The sequence below is a fragment of the Prionailurus viverrinus genome, chromosome C1, assembly GCF_022837055.1.
Source record: "Prionailurus viverrinus isolate Anna chromosome C1, UM_Priviv_1.0, whole genome shotgun sequence".
Lineage (NCBI taxonomy): Eukaryota > Metazoa > Chordata > Mammalia > Carnivora > Felidae > Prionailurus > Prionailurus viverrinus.
The window spans coordinates 28,552,537-28,566,413 of NC_062568.1; the positions used below are offsets into that span (position 1 = coordinate 28,552,537).

At 41.8% G+C, this 13,877-nt stretch overlaps 1 protein-coding gene across 2 annotated transcripts in view; it reads right to left on the reverse strand.

Moving 5' to 3' along the window:
- KIAA2012 (KIAA2012 ortholog) overlaps positions 1-13,877 on the reverse strand; it is a 110,109-nt gene that overhangs the window by 48,770 nt on the left and 47,462 nt on the right. For both annotated transcript variants that reach the window (XM_047870605.1, XM_047870604.1), the window contains exons 12-13: positions 13,324-13,392; positions 4,395-4,471 (exon numbers count right to left, since the gene is read on the reverse strand). In XM_047870605.1, coding sequence (XP_047726561.1) covers positions 4,395-4,471; positions 13,324-13,392 — 146 coding nt within the window. The remainder of the gene's footprint in view (positions 1-4,394; positions 4,472-13,323; positions 13,393-13,877) is intronic.

Here is a 13,877-nt window from a genome sequence, read left to right on the forward strand (position 1 = left end):
TGAATTTCTCCAGGAAAATTTTCTATTTTTTTACATGGTTGCAGTTCTAGTTAATAATTACATTGATTTCCACTTTTAAAATTTAATCCATAGCTCTCGACTAGGGGTGATTTTCCCCTACAGGGGACTTCGGCAAGGTCTGGACACATTTTTTATTGTCACAACTGAGAGATTGTGCTATTGGCATCCACTGGGTAAAGGCTAGGGATGCTTCTTAACATCCTACAACCCGTAGGAAAGCTCCCCATGACAAAGAATATCTGGCCCAAAGTGTTCATGGGGTGGAGGTTGAGAAACCTTGTGTTAAACTGTTAGTATTAAATTACAGTTTCTAGTATGAACAAGTATCATTTTTAATGAATGAATTAAACCTTTCACCGAGAGGGATATGTCATAATTAATGTAATCATTTCTTTGATGTTGGACTATGAGGCTGTTACCAATTTTTCCTTATTATAGATAATCCTGCAGTGGACATCTTCACTCATTTTTTCAGCTGAATTATTTCCTTAAGATAAATTCCTAGGAGTCAGAAGTACTGAATAAATGAGTAGCAATATTTTATCATGCTTCACAAGTTATATTGCCTGCCATTTTGCTTTACAACTGGATTGAACCAAATTGCAACTCACCAGAAGTGTATAAGTGTACCAGTTTTACCAAAACATAGTACTGGGTGTTGCCATTAAAAAAAAAAAAAGTGGGAGGATGGACTACCTGGCTGGCTCAGTTGGAAGAGCATGTGACTCTTGATTTTGGAGTTGAGTTGGAGCCCCACTTTGGGGGTAGAGATTACTTAAAAACAAACAAACAAACAAACAAACAAACAAACAAACAAACAAACTTAAAAAAAAAACTTTGGGGCACCAGGATGATCAGTCTATTAAACTTCTGACACTTGATTTTGGCTCAGGTCATGATCTCACATTTGGTGAGATCGAGCCCCCTGTTGGGCTTCACAGAGCCTGCTTGGGATTCTCTCTCTCCTCTCTCTCTCAAAATAAATAAATAAACTTTAAAATGTTAAAAAAAAAGTGAGAGGTTGGGGCGCCTGGGTGGCGCAGTCGGTTAAGCCTCCGACTTCAGCCAGGTCACGATCTCGCGGTCCGTGAGTTCGAGCCCCGCGTCAGGCTCTGGGCTGATGGCTCAGAGCCTGGACCCTGCTTCCAATTCTGTGTCTCCCTCTCTCTCTGCCCCTCCCCCGTTCATGCTCTGTCTCTCTCTGTCCCAAAAATAAATAAACGTTGAAAAAAAAAATTAAAAAAAAAAAAAAAAGTGAGAGGAGGCATACATCTCAAATATAAAATGGTACCTCCTGTTTCCCTCAATCTGCATTTAAATTGCTACTCAGGATAAATATTTTCCATACTTGTTTTCTATTGCTATTATTTTTGATATAAATTGTTTATGTCTTTTACTTATTTTTCTAACTGGTTCTCAATGTTTTCCTTTTAACATTTAATGTAATCTTTATCAAGTATAGATAGCAATGCTGTTGTAGTTAACGCAATTTTTAAAAAACTTTTCTTTTTTTCAGTTTTGCTTTTTCTGCCCCTCCAGCATAGATATGTTAACGTTTCCTGCTGGTATTTTCATTTACAATTTTAATACTCTTTTTAGGTGCTGGTCACCTCACCTAACCTGCAGCCTCTATACAGAGAGGCCCTGGGGAAGAGGAGAAGCTTCTCTCGCGATTGATGTCAGCCACCGAGGTAAGAGCAGTACTCGGTCGCTGACGGTAGTGGAAACTCATTTCTCTTAATCAAATGAAAGACCCGAGGAGGAGCCACAAGGCAGAAAGGAAAATATATGTGAAGGAGAATACCAAATTCTGTGAGGAGTTTGAAGGACCTGCATTAAAAAAAGGGCATCATACCTTTAGGACTTCAGAACTGGCAATGCTCCGTGTGCAGCCATTAATATGCAAAAAATGCCTTCATAAATACTTGATTCTGTTCACAGTGGGGAGGCCGTTCATTTGAAAGAGGAAATGGGAGCTTGGAGTTGAAACATGTCTGCTTGTCTCCTTTTTCTTTTTTCACTGCTCTTTTCATCTGCACATTTCCCCCTTGTCGTTTCTTCCCCCTCTTTCCGCTTAACCCCCTCCTCCAACTCCCAGGAAGTTGTTGATGTCGTTGCTACTCCGATTTCTACTTGTGGATTTGCCTCGAGGCCCTGATCCTTGGCCGGCTGTGGAAGGGGAGGCTCAGGACCTAGTCGCGCAATTTGCCACCCCGCGTGTGGGAGGCCGGAGCCCCAGTCCTTCCCGCTCGGTTCCACGGAACAGACGCACACGAGCCTTCGAGGCTTCAAATGCAGCCGCTAGGGGGCGCCCGGAGGCAGCCTCCCGCGCCCAGGGGCTAAATCCACGAACCCGGTCACGGCTGGCTTTTCCTCTCACCCACGCGTCAGAAACTGTTTTCCACGTCTAGGTCTGTGACTTCTCATGGAAACATAGGGATGCCCATATATTCCACCTCTGGGTTTTTTCTTTCTCTCTTTCTTTCCTCACAGCTAGCGCAATGATAAAAAGTAAAAGTGCTTTATGTGACTGAACTCCTAATAAGGTCAGACCCTAGTGAGAGGAGGGAGAGGGCGAGTCAGTGAGGAATTAATGGGAAGGAAAGAAAAGTAGAAACTGCTGATGCTGATAAAGATCAATTTTGTGTGCTATCCTAGCCTGCTTCAGAGTGGGAAGGCAACCCTGCAAGGAATCCACTGGATTTGCCAGCGGCCCATCAAGGTACGTAACTGAAATCTGCTGGGCAGAAATTTGTTTCTAAATCCTTTCCAGATGCTTTATAGTAAACATGAAATTAGTCATTTACATGGAGTAGGTTGAGGAAGTAGTTAAAATTGAAGTCAGTGATTAATCTAATAAAGGGCCATTAGCCTCAAGAAGTAAGGGGGTGGGAGGCATGGGAGCAGCCTCCACCTTCCTCAGTCTCCCCTGCCCCCTGCCATTTTCTCTGTGTTTAGGGGCTGGTGGGGCTTCCTAGGCTTTTCCTCGAATGGCTTTCCTCTTGGGGGCTACTTCTAAAGGAAGTAAGACCACTGTGACTTGAACAAACCAACTGGTTCTGTTGGGAGGAACGGCCCTCCTTTCACAAAAAAAGGCACACGAGGTTCTCAGTAACCTGGTTTGCCACAGCTTCTCCGGGGAAACCCAGGATTAGGGTTTAAGATCCTCGGCCTGGTGTTCCTCTTTCTGATTGCAAGGCTAATAATTCAGTCTAGGGCTTCATCTGACGTGACTGAGCCACTGTTTTATTGCTGGCCATATTAGGTCTCCTGAAATACAACCAGGGGAGCTTTGTGAATTTGGAGTGCGTTTCGGGTAAGTGAGGCATCTGCAAGGCCTTTGGAATTGTGGAATTATCAAAATATAGCAGGGTATATTTTCCTTGGTTACAGACTGTCTTAAAAAAGAAAACCTTCTAGATCCCTCATAAAGGCTGTCTTCAAAGCAGGCATGTAAAAAAAAAAAAAATGCAAACGTTGGTTCAGTGTTTCCTCAGTAGCAAGAAGGGTCAGCTCAGCTGTGTTTTACCTCAGTGGAGGCCTGACCCAGCCCGGGGTTCTAACAGTGAGAGTTCAGGTCCTTTCTCAGAACCCAGCTAGGCACACACATGAAACTAAAACTACTTTTATTATTGTTTTTTAATAAATGTGAGGAAAGAGGAGAAAGCCAGGCTGTGGCAGGAAGTTGGAGATAAGGGAGAAATAGAGATCATGCACCCCTCTGTCCGCCCAGGCTGTGGCCCAGCAGGTCGAGAGACCTGAGCGTGCCCTGGAACTGTGCTGTTTCTGCCTCAGGTTCTCTGAGACCCTGGATACAGCTCCAGGAATTCCTCCTGAGTTGTCTCTCTAGAGTGAATTTGAAGACAGTCCAGCCTCAAAGCTTCAAATGAAGTAACAAACTGATACTTATGAATGTATGTCCTTGAAACACCAATAGACATTTCTGACCCATCCAGATGAAACATACTTCTCCTTTTTTCACAGTAGCCTTACATTTTTTTCTTGATTGTTATTTTTTTTTCCCTCCCCATTAGGAATGAGAATTGGATGGGAAAAAAATGGGCCCTTTAGTACAGAGTCTGAGTGGCTATTGCCTTTCTGTTTTCCCTCTTCCCTTTTTGGCTTTGTAGAAGTCAGAGAGAGGCCTATTCAACTTATTCAGGCACATGAAGAGCCACACAAAACAGTCCAAGCTGAGTTAAGACATTCCAAGGAACCTCTGTGATTTTATAGTCCATTTGTCTCATTTTACTGAAGAGGCAAATGAGGCCCAGAGAGGTGAAGACTCTTACCCAGGGTCACACAGCAAGCCGAGGCAAGAACCCAATAGTCCAGCCTCCCAGTCTCATGCTCATTCAGAGTCAATACTGTACCTGCTTCTCTGGCTTTTGGGTCAAAGGTGAGGTTTCATTAAGATTCGTGTGAAGATAGGTTCTGGATGCATTGTTTGCTATGGTGAAAATCAGAAAAGGATCAAAGCTGTCAGATCTAGGTCTCATTAATTTTTATATATACTATATACAAACACACCTAGTTCATGTATATAGGGTTATAAACACACATACACCTATGGCATTCATATTTACTCACTAAACGACACCTGGACCCCACTATAAGCACAGTATAAATACCATGTTAAGTATAGTGTTGAGAACTTACACTCAAATTTCTATTTTTCTTGTTTTGGTTGCTTTTTAAAAGAACAAAAGTAAATTCTTTGTGCTACTAAAATTCAGATACAGCTGAAATTAAAAAGGAAATATTGATGAAAAAAAATCTGCTGATACTGTTGAATATAAATTTTGTATGATTGTACTTCACTGAAGAAAATGCTTCTGCAACCTTCCAGATAGAGGGATCAGAGATTTCCCTTTTCCCTCATAATGTGGAGGGGCAACAGAAGTGGAAACATAAAGGGGCGCCTGGGTGGCTTATTTGGTTAAGTGTCCTTCCTCAGCTCAGGTCATTATCTCCTGGTTCGTGGGTTCGAGCCCCGCATTGCGCTCTGTGCTGACAGCTCAGAGCCTGGAGCCTGCTTCGGATTTTGGGTCTCCCTCTCTCTCTATCAAAAATAAGTAAACACTAAAAAAAAGTAAAAAAAAGAAAAGAAGTGGAAACATAAAGCAAACAAAGGCAAAGGCCAAAGTAGGGCTGGTGGGAGATCATGGAACTTTCCATAAAGCAGGTGCCTCGCAGACGATGTTAATCTGTGTGGCTTTCCTCCATGGTTGAGTTATCGCTGCTTTCCACAGGTGTGGAAGCTGAGGCTTGAAAGGTAAACTAATCTACCTAAGGTTGTACCACTAGTGAGGTTTTGAGTAAGGATTTGAGCCCAAGACTCAAACCCCGTGCTGCAAAAGGATAGAATTTGTTTTGCTTTTCTTTTTATCCCTAAGAAAGTAAATTTAATATTTATAAAGGAATGTTTATTTGGGGAGCAGATTTAGCTAAGCACATGGCTCCACTAACAAGGGTTTTAGTCTCTGGTGTGGGTTGAGTGTCCAACAAAAACTTATTTCCATGCTTGTTACTTTTAAGAGCCTGTGGCATCTTTGTCTCTTTGACTTGAAACCTCTACTCATTCCTTGTGGGCCAACCTTTCGTTTTCTGTTGTTTTTCAGCTGTCCTGTTCTTCTGGTTTGAAATGGCTTTAGGACAGATTTAAAACATTCCTTTTTTAAAACAGCTGGGGGAACTGAGGTCCAGAGAGTGGCTTCATGAGATTGGCTTAAGGCTGTTCCTTGAAACAGTGTAAGACCAGAACCTGAACCCAGATCTCCCAACATAGCATCTAATATTTTTCCCTCCACATCACACTCCCTCCATTAGCCTGACTTGTGCTTGCCACATCACAGCTGCTTGGCCGTGATCCATCCTCCGGACAAACCCAGCCCAGTAGAATTGCATTGAGATGAGGTTCACTTCACTGTGGCTTGGAAGGAACTTTGGGCTTCTTAGAAATGAAACTTATAAATTCTAATGCATAAAGAAAGTTCTTGCAACACCAGGAGAATGAATCAGTCAGCCAGAGTTCAAGAAATGTAAACACATTTTTAGATAGGAGACTAAAAAAAATCGCTTAGGACTTCTCCATCTCTTGGGTCAAGACCCTGGTAATTTACTGAGGTCCAAGCTGTCAAGGAGGAGACACAGCTCAAACTACATTCCTGGGAGATAAAGCAATGGGGGTGGTAAAACTTCCTCTCTGAACAATGAGGCAGGATCTACCCCTGTTATCAAGCTGAAGGAACTGACTGACCCATCAACCAATGCAGGCAACTGGCTGTGAACACAGGCCTGGCTCTTTCTCATCATTCTGAGCTGGTGTGTACATTCACAGACTACAGACTGCACAACTTCTAGGCCTGCCTGAAACTGGGAGCTTGGAGTCTTTCTGTGATGAATATTTCTGCCACTAAAGAGATAAACAGAAAACACATTCCTTCTCTGGCTGCCCACCATCAGGCCAGAGCAGATTTTCAACTGCTAGCATTAATCTAACCACAGGCTTTTAGCAAGGAGATAGCATTCCCACCAGATAATCAGGCAGTTTCAGAGATGACCCTTGCTAGATGGGGTCTCATCCCAAACTCTTCTGCCTTCTTCAAATCATGGGATCCTTCACCAAACACTCAAAAGCAGGAAAGAGTATCTGATTCTAGCGTGGAATAGGGTGCCTTAAAATTTCCTTCTGTTTAAACTTATGTTAATGGTGTTTAATACTGAAGTTATCATTATTCATTGTTTTGATAAAAATGAAATATAATCATATTTATTCCCATTGTTTCAGAAAACTTATTTTCCTTGGTATGGGATACTCTGGTGGGCCTCATCTGGTATCAGAATAGAGACCAAACCAAAAAGTCATCTTATCAGGCAAACCGGGCCACCTGGCTCCTTCATGGTCGTGTGTCAGGGCTTGGAAAGAACAAGAGACTTGCAGGCTCCACGTGGCCAAACATTCTGTGGTTACAAGGGCAGGAGCTTTTGGAGGTGCTGGCAGGAGCCTCTTTAAATATGTGTAGGGCCTTTTCTCACACATGCCATTTCTAAGGCATGATTACTCTTTGATCCTTAGTATGCTCCCATGACACTTTCTTCATAATTTGCAGTGGTTCCTCATTGGAGAGGGGATATATCCACTGCCAAGCAGATCTCAGAAAGCACTTTTGCCTTCTCACAGCTTTGCACTTGGACCTGCTGAGCCCAGCCAAAGCCAGTGGGAGAAGTCCTAAAAGTCAGCCTTTGTACCTTCATGGTTTTGTATTTTTGGTCAAAGATGGAAAATGCAAAGGCAAATTCCAGATTAATTAAAAAAAATCTTCCCAGTATAGATTAAACCATAAAAGGAAGGGTAATTCTGGTTCCTTTACATAGTGCTATGACCTTTCCTTAAAAATGATATCTAGGGGCGCCTGGGTGGCGCAGTCGGTTAAGCGTCTGACTTCAGCCAGGTCACGATCTCGCGGTCCGTGAGTTCGAGCCCCGCGTCGGGCTCTGGGCTGATGGCTCAGAGCCTGGAGCCTGTTTCTGATTCTGTGTCTCCCTCTCTCTCTGCCCCTCCCCCATTCATGCTCTGTCTCTCTCTGTCCCAAAAATAAAAATAAACGTTGAAAAAAAAAAATGATATCTAAAAATACTTATTTTATATGATATGACTCAAGATGTCTATGACCTATGGAGTGTTGGACATGCTATAATAAATCTTGATCTGCTTGTTTAGTGCAGGAAACCAAGACCCACGATGGCCTCTTGGTATTGTCACTATCAAATACTTGGGATAAGATTTAAGACGTTATTTATGCTACACATTTTTACTTTAAATCTTCTTAGATGACGAGGAGGGTGAGATGGGCATATCAAACAGTTACTAAAGACCTGAGAAAATCTCCAAGCTAAAGACATACCCCAGGAAGGTCTATTAAAGGAGCCAAGTAGACTCATCTAGAAGCTATAAGTCAGTCTGAATGTAAATATGGAAATGCCTAGTAAATGCAAGGGCAATATTTTTCTTCCAAGTTGAAATAACAGTTCTTTTACTTACGTCTTTCTTCTTAGATCAACTCTAGCTCAGTCTCAAGGGTTTGGCTTTAGCTTTGGGAATACCAACTTCTCTCAAAGTTCATGAATTATTTTTTATGGAGAGGTCGAAAGGTACATGGCAGTTTACCACGCCCCAAATGGAACACAAGCTAGATGATGGGATTTAAATATAAGTTGTATGGCAACAAAATATCAACTACATGAGAAACCCTCTCATGGTAGTCAAGGTAGGATTAATAAGTATACCTGTGGTGGAAGACTGTGAGGAAGAAGGGAATTAACAAAAGAGGCTAAAGGTGGAGCTACACACAAAGTGGTCATTTCAGTTCATGTGGTGATCTTAATTCTGTAGAAGATACTGTTCTTGGTCACTCACTCTCAAACAAGAATAGACATCTGGTCTAGCCTCTAATCCTACTGCCTTCAATTGTTTTTTTAGATAGCTGGAAGAGTCATTTCTCTAAAATAAAAATCTGGTTATACCAATTCCTGTTTAAATGGGATCTCACAGTCTTTGGGAAAATTTCTTAGTTGCTGCTATGGCTTTTTATGATCTGGCTTCTGCCTACCCCACTAGCTAACTGCATTTCTCCCCACTCCCTTCCCTACATGTACCCTGAGGGCCAGTCATTATAAGCTGCTTACATTTCTCCCGTGTCACCATGTTCTCTAACCTTAATGTGGTCCCTTTCCCTGGAGCAGCCTTAACTCTTCTCCACTTGGCTATGTATACCCTTAGAAACTCAGCTTAAGTGCTCTCTTACTTCAAAAGCCTTCTCAAGCTGCAGGCTGAGTTAGCTCTGAGTATTCATAGCTCTCACCACACGTTACTACTATGGATGACACTAAGGAATAGACTTTGTCTCTCAATTCTATTCTTGTGCCTAATACAGTATATGGCATTAGGAGATGATCGATTAGTGTTTGTTGAATGAATAAATGAATAAGCAAGCTTATGTGCTTTGTAAAACAGATTCACTAATTCTTTCTGTTGGACATGGTCCAATGCTCACGTCTTCATTATTTTTCAAATAAGGAATTGTAGAGAACTAAGAAAACAGCAAACGAAAATCCATAGGCCACAGGGAGATGACTGAAAGAAGCAAGAGAGAAGCTAGGAGGCAAAAATTCCTAAAGAAAAGCCTCATGCTTCTTTATAGCACAAATGTCTGAAGAGTGGTGAAACAGGAAAGAGTATTTATGGATTACTAGTTAAGGAAAGTTACAATTTTTTGATCATTCTGACAGAAGAAAACATATTATAAATTTCATAGGTTGAGAAATATAACTGATACACACACACACATTAAAATCCACACCAGCCTTATAATGCATTGTGCTAAGCACTACTTCACTGCTTGAGCAAGGCCCTGATCCCTTGTGCATATTATACGCTAAGTGAATAGCAGATTCTGGCTACCTGGGAGGGACACATTCCACGAATTTCAAGAATCTTTAGTTTTGTGAATACCCCTAGTGTATATCATATCCCCAATAAAACTAAAGTATAAATGAAAAATGAGGGGGAGTTTTTCAAGCTCTTAATGAGTCTATAAATAAAGCATTAGAGTGATTTATAAAACTGTTTTCTTGGCAGAGAATCATCAAAATGTTAAACCACTTTACTTTCTCTTACGTTCATTACCAGCCCAAGGAGCTGGCCTTCTTTTTCGGGCCATTAAAAAATATTTATATGAAAAAATCAGTGTTCTTTTTGAAAAATAACTTCTCAAGAGTAATTGCAGGTGTTATAATAAACATGGATCACAGCAGTGAGATGTGGGTACTCAGAGGAGGGCTAGGTTCACTCACTAGCTTAGTGATGGTCTTCTGTTTTCCAGCTTCAAAATGTCTATGATTTGACTTCATGCCTCTGTAAGATGACATAGTGTATGTGTCCCTGATTTGTGAAGTCATTTGCAATAGTTGAAACTTCCAGTCCACAAATACCCAAGTTCCACCATCTACATAATTTTTTAGAATCATATCATTTTTTCCTGAAAATATTCATTAAAACCAAATGACCAAAAAGAAAACAAAAAGTTGTGAAAGATCTACAGGTGATTCCAATGAATAGATGTCTTAAATTGCTCTTTGAACTCAATTCCAGGGAGTATCAAGTATTTTCAAAGTAGTGTTATATCCATTTACTTAAAAGCAAATGGGGAATGTCACGCACAAAGAGATGCAAGAATTGTTTGTTAAGGTCATTGAGCAAATCAAAGGAACAAATATGGTTCCTACATCTAAGCCCTGAAAGAGGTGCTTATATCTGCAGTCCCATTAGAATGGAGAGTTGTTATTTAATGGGTATAGCATTTCAGTTTTGCAAGAAGAAAAGAGTTCTAGAGATTGATTGGAGATTCAACAATGTGAATCTACTTAACAATGTGAATGGCACATGTAAAAATCATTAAGGTGGTAAATTTTAGGTTGTATGTATTTTACCACAGTTTTTAAAAATGACAGGAGATAGGAGGAGATGAGGAATCGTATTCCAGGCAGAGGCAACAGTATGTTCAAAAGCTTGGAAATAAGAAAGAGATTTGCATTAGCCTAAGGTCTTTTAGTTACTAGGAGTAGAGAAGAGAGAAAATAAGTTTTCTTTCCCTTTCATGGATATAAAGCTTGCCATGGAGCAATTCTGAAATAGTCTAAATTTGTCTTTGGCACTCTACTATTTCCCTTTCTGTACTTTTCTTTTTGGGCCTTCTCCTCATATAGCTAATATCCTTCTGTTCATCCAAGCTCTCCAGGGCAACCCACCAGTTAGGAATGTTTCAATTCTTAAAACACTCTTTACCTTCAAATTACCCACCTCTGTTTTAACCCCTGTCAGAATTTTTAGTCCTTCAGAGCAGCTGTTCTCAGCTAGGTTGCAAGAGGACAGCCATCTGATCAAATAAATTTTTACTAAAGTGTAAATGACTATAGCTTCTCAGAAGTGTCAACCTTATAAGAGAATACTTCTGAATTCAAAGTGAGCCTAGTAAGATTTTCAATAGCAGAGTGAAATGAAATTATAACATTTTTGGCCGTATTAGGAAGAATGATTCTGGTCTGGAGAGCTACTCTGTAAATGGCCTATCTTACTTGAAAATCTGTCTCAAGAGTTTGGTTCTCCCAACCTATTCCTACTTTTATTCAGCTTCTGTCCTCCCCATGTCTCTGAAAGTTGTAAATCATTTTCACTGTTACCCACAAAAGGGTGTCTGATGCTGAGTAAGGGAAATTGGAGGAATAAAAGGATGTGTAACAAAAACCATTTATTTATAGGAGTTGTTAGGTCAGTAATTTCCTAAACTCTCCATACTGTCAGATGGCAACATGCCTATTTAGATTGATATCACCACTACCCCTGCATCATGGTAAAAAAGGAAGGGTTCTTGGCTTCCAATCACAGCTTCTCCATTTAGTGTGTGACCTTAGGCAAGTCACTTAACCTCTCTGAGCCACGTTGTCCTAGATGAAAAATGAAGATAATGATAGAATTTACCTCCTATCATTGGTGTGAGGATGAGGTGAAATAATGAATGTAAAGCATTCAGCACAATGCTTGGCATATCAAAGAGAGATAACAGTGGTACCCATCATCTCACCATCACCATCATCATTCACTAGAGAGCTCCTATTAAGAGCTGCTCTGGCCCAGTTCCAACTAATAAGTGAGAATGAACAGAACTGACACTGAAACTTCCTACCATGGTCAGCATGTCCATCCAAGGAGAATGGCAGGAAGGGTAATGCAGAAAGCCAGGCTCTCAAGTATTCTCTGCTTACAGATTTTGGGATTGGCAAGCATATGATTGTGCCTTCTCTCCTTTTAGTCTTGTGGTGTCTGGCAAAACCAATTCCCTCCCCCCAGCTCTGGCTCCAGCACACCATCTGTGGCTTGCTTCCTGTCACTATAGCAGGTCCTTCATTGGAGATTCATTGCTGCCTGTCCCCAAATAAGCAGTGAGGAAGACCATACACATTTCTCTATTAATCAAAGACAATTTTGGGGAGAGAGAGGCGGTCTCTACATAATCATCCTTTACCCCTGGTCTGAAGCAGAAGCAGCAATGGTGGTAGGTGGAGGATGAGCTGCAAAGTCAGCCTACACTTCTCGTTTTGGCTTCTTTCTGCATGGGGGGAGTGAAGTATGAAAGAAAGCTTGGAAGAGGTAGTGCTGGCCTCAGTCCTCCATTTAGAAAACATGCCTGAGTGGGGCCTAGGTGGCTGAGTCATGAAGCATCTGACTTCGGCTTAAGTCATGATCTCACAGTTTGTATGCTTACGCCCTGATTCTCTCTCTTTGTCCCTCCTGGGGTTCTCTGTCTCCCTGCCCCTCGTTCACTTGCACCCTCTCTCTCTCTCAAAAAAAAAAACAACCAAAAAAAAAAAAACCATGCCTGGGAGCATTTTTCAAAGTTTCCTCATTTGTAGTTGTGCAGGCTGAGCACAATGCGAGGAGCAATGTCTACCTCATCATAATGTGAATTGTGCAGTGTGTAACCGTCAGAACCTACAGGGCATCCTTGCAGATTTCCCTTCCTGGGCCAGCCAAGTACAAGCACTTGGTTCAGCTTCTCTTCTCCCCTAAGATTTACACTCAGACCACAGCACACTGTGCTGCCCATGCATAACTCATGAGGACACCACATTTCTCAGGCTCTCCAAGAAGTGAATCCTCTTTCCTACTTATTGCTATATTTGGGGAGAAATTGTGTGTTTCTGGACGTCTCGGTATCAAATAATATGTATGGGAGTCAAATGACATAGAGGAGAAGTAGAGGTCACCTTTTTTAAAAAATTGTTTTTAACATTTATTTATTTTTGAGAGACAGAGAGAGACAGCGTGAGCAGGGTAGGGGCAAAGAAAGAGGGAGACACAGAATCCAAAGCAGGCTCCAGGCTCTGAGCTGTCAGCACAGAGCCTGAGGCGGGCCTCAAACTCATGAACCGTGAGATCATGACCTGAGCTGAAGTTGGACACTTAACCGACTAAGCCACCCAGGCGCCCTGACCTTTTTTTTTTTTTTAAGTTTATTTATTTTTGAGAGAGAGAAGAGAGACAGAGCGCGAGCAGAGGAGGGGCAGAGAGAGAGGGGACACAGAATCTGAAGCTGGCTCCAGGCTCTGAGCTGTCAGCACAGAGCCTGATATGGGGCTTGAACTCACAAACCGTGAGATCATGACCTGAGCTGAAGTTGGATGTTTAACCAACTCAGCCACCCAGGTGCCCCTAGAAGTGACCTTTTTAGAGGAAAAGCTTACCTTTTAGGAGGTGTTGAATACTAGACCCCTCCTTTTCATGGCTGGCATTTGAATTGATAGATTCATAGGCTGAAAAACAATAAGGGTTTTACCTGTGAGTGTGAAAAAGTCTTGAAAAAAGCTATGTTTCTTACCTCAAGACAAGGGAAAACCCAGTGGAGGCTTTGATGCATAAGCCTCATAATAAACTGAATGGTTTAAAAAAATCTGTTGGTGCTATCATGGAGAGAAGGTTGATCTGGGATTTAAAAAGTGCTGAAGAAAATAATACTTTTATTGAAGATGTTTAAGAGTGAAATCCTGTAGGGACCATGATGCTGAAATTCTGAGAGGAAAACTTTTTACAGAGCAAGAGCATGAAACAGTTAATGCTTGACACATGCTGTGAGGAGATGCCCAGATTTGAACAGCAGATGTGCTATGGGGCCCCAGAGCGCGCAGCAATGGGGGGATGACAGACAAGTGTGAGGAGCCCCAGCCTGCAGCTGTAGTGCAAATACAAGGGTTGGACCAGGGGAGTCGGGGGGGATTCTAACCCATCTGATTCCAGCCAA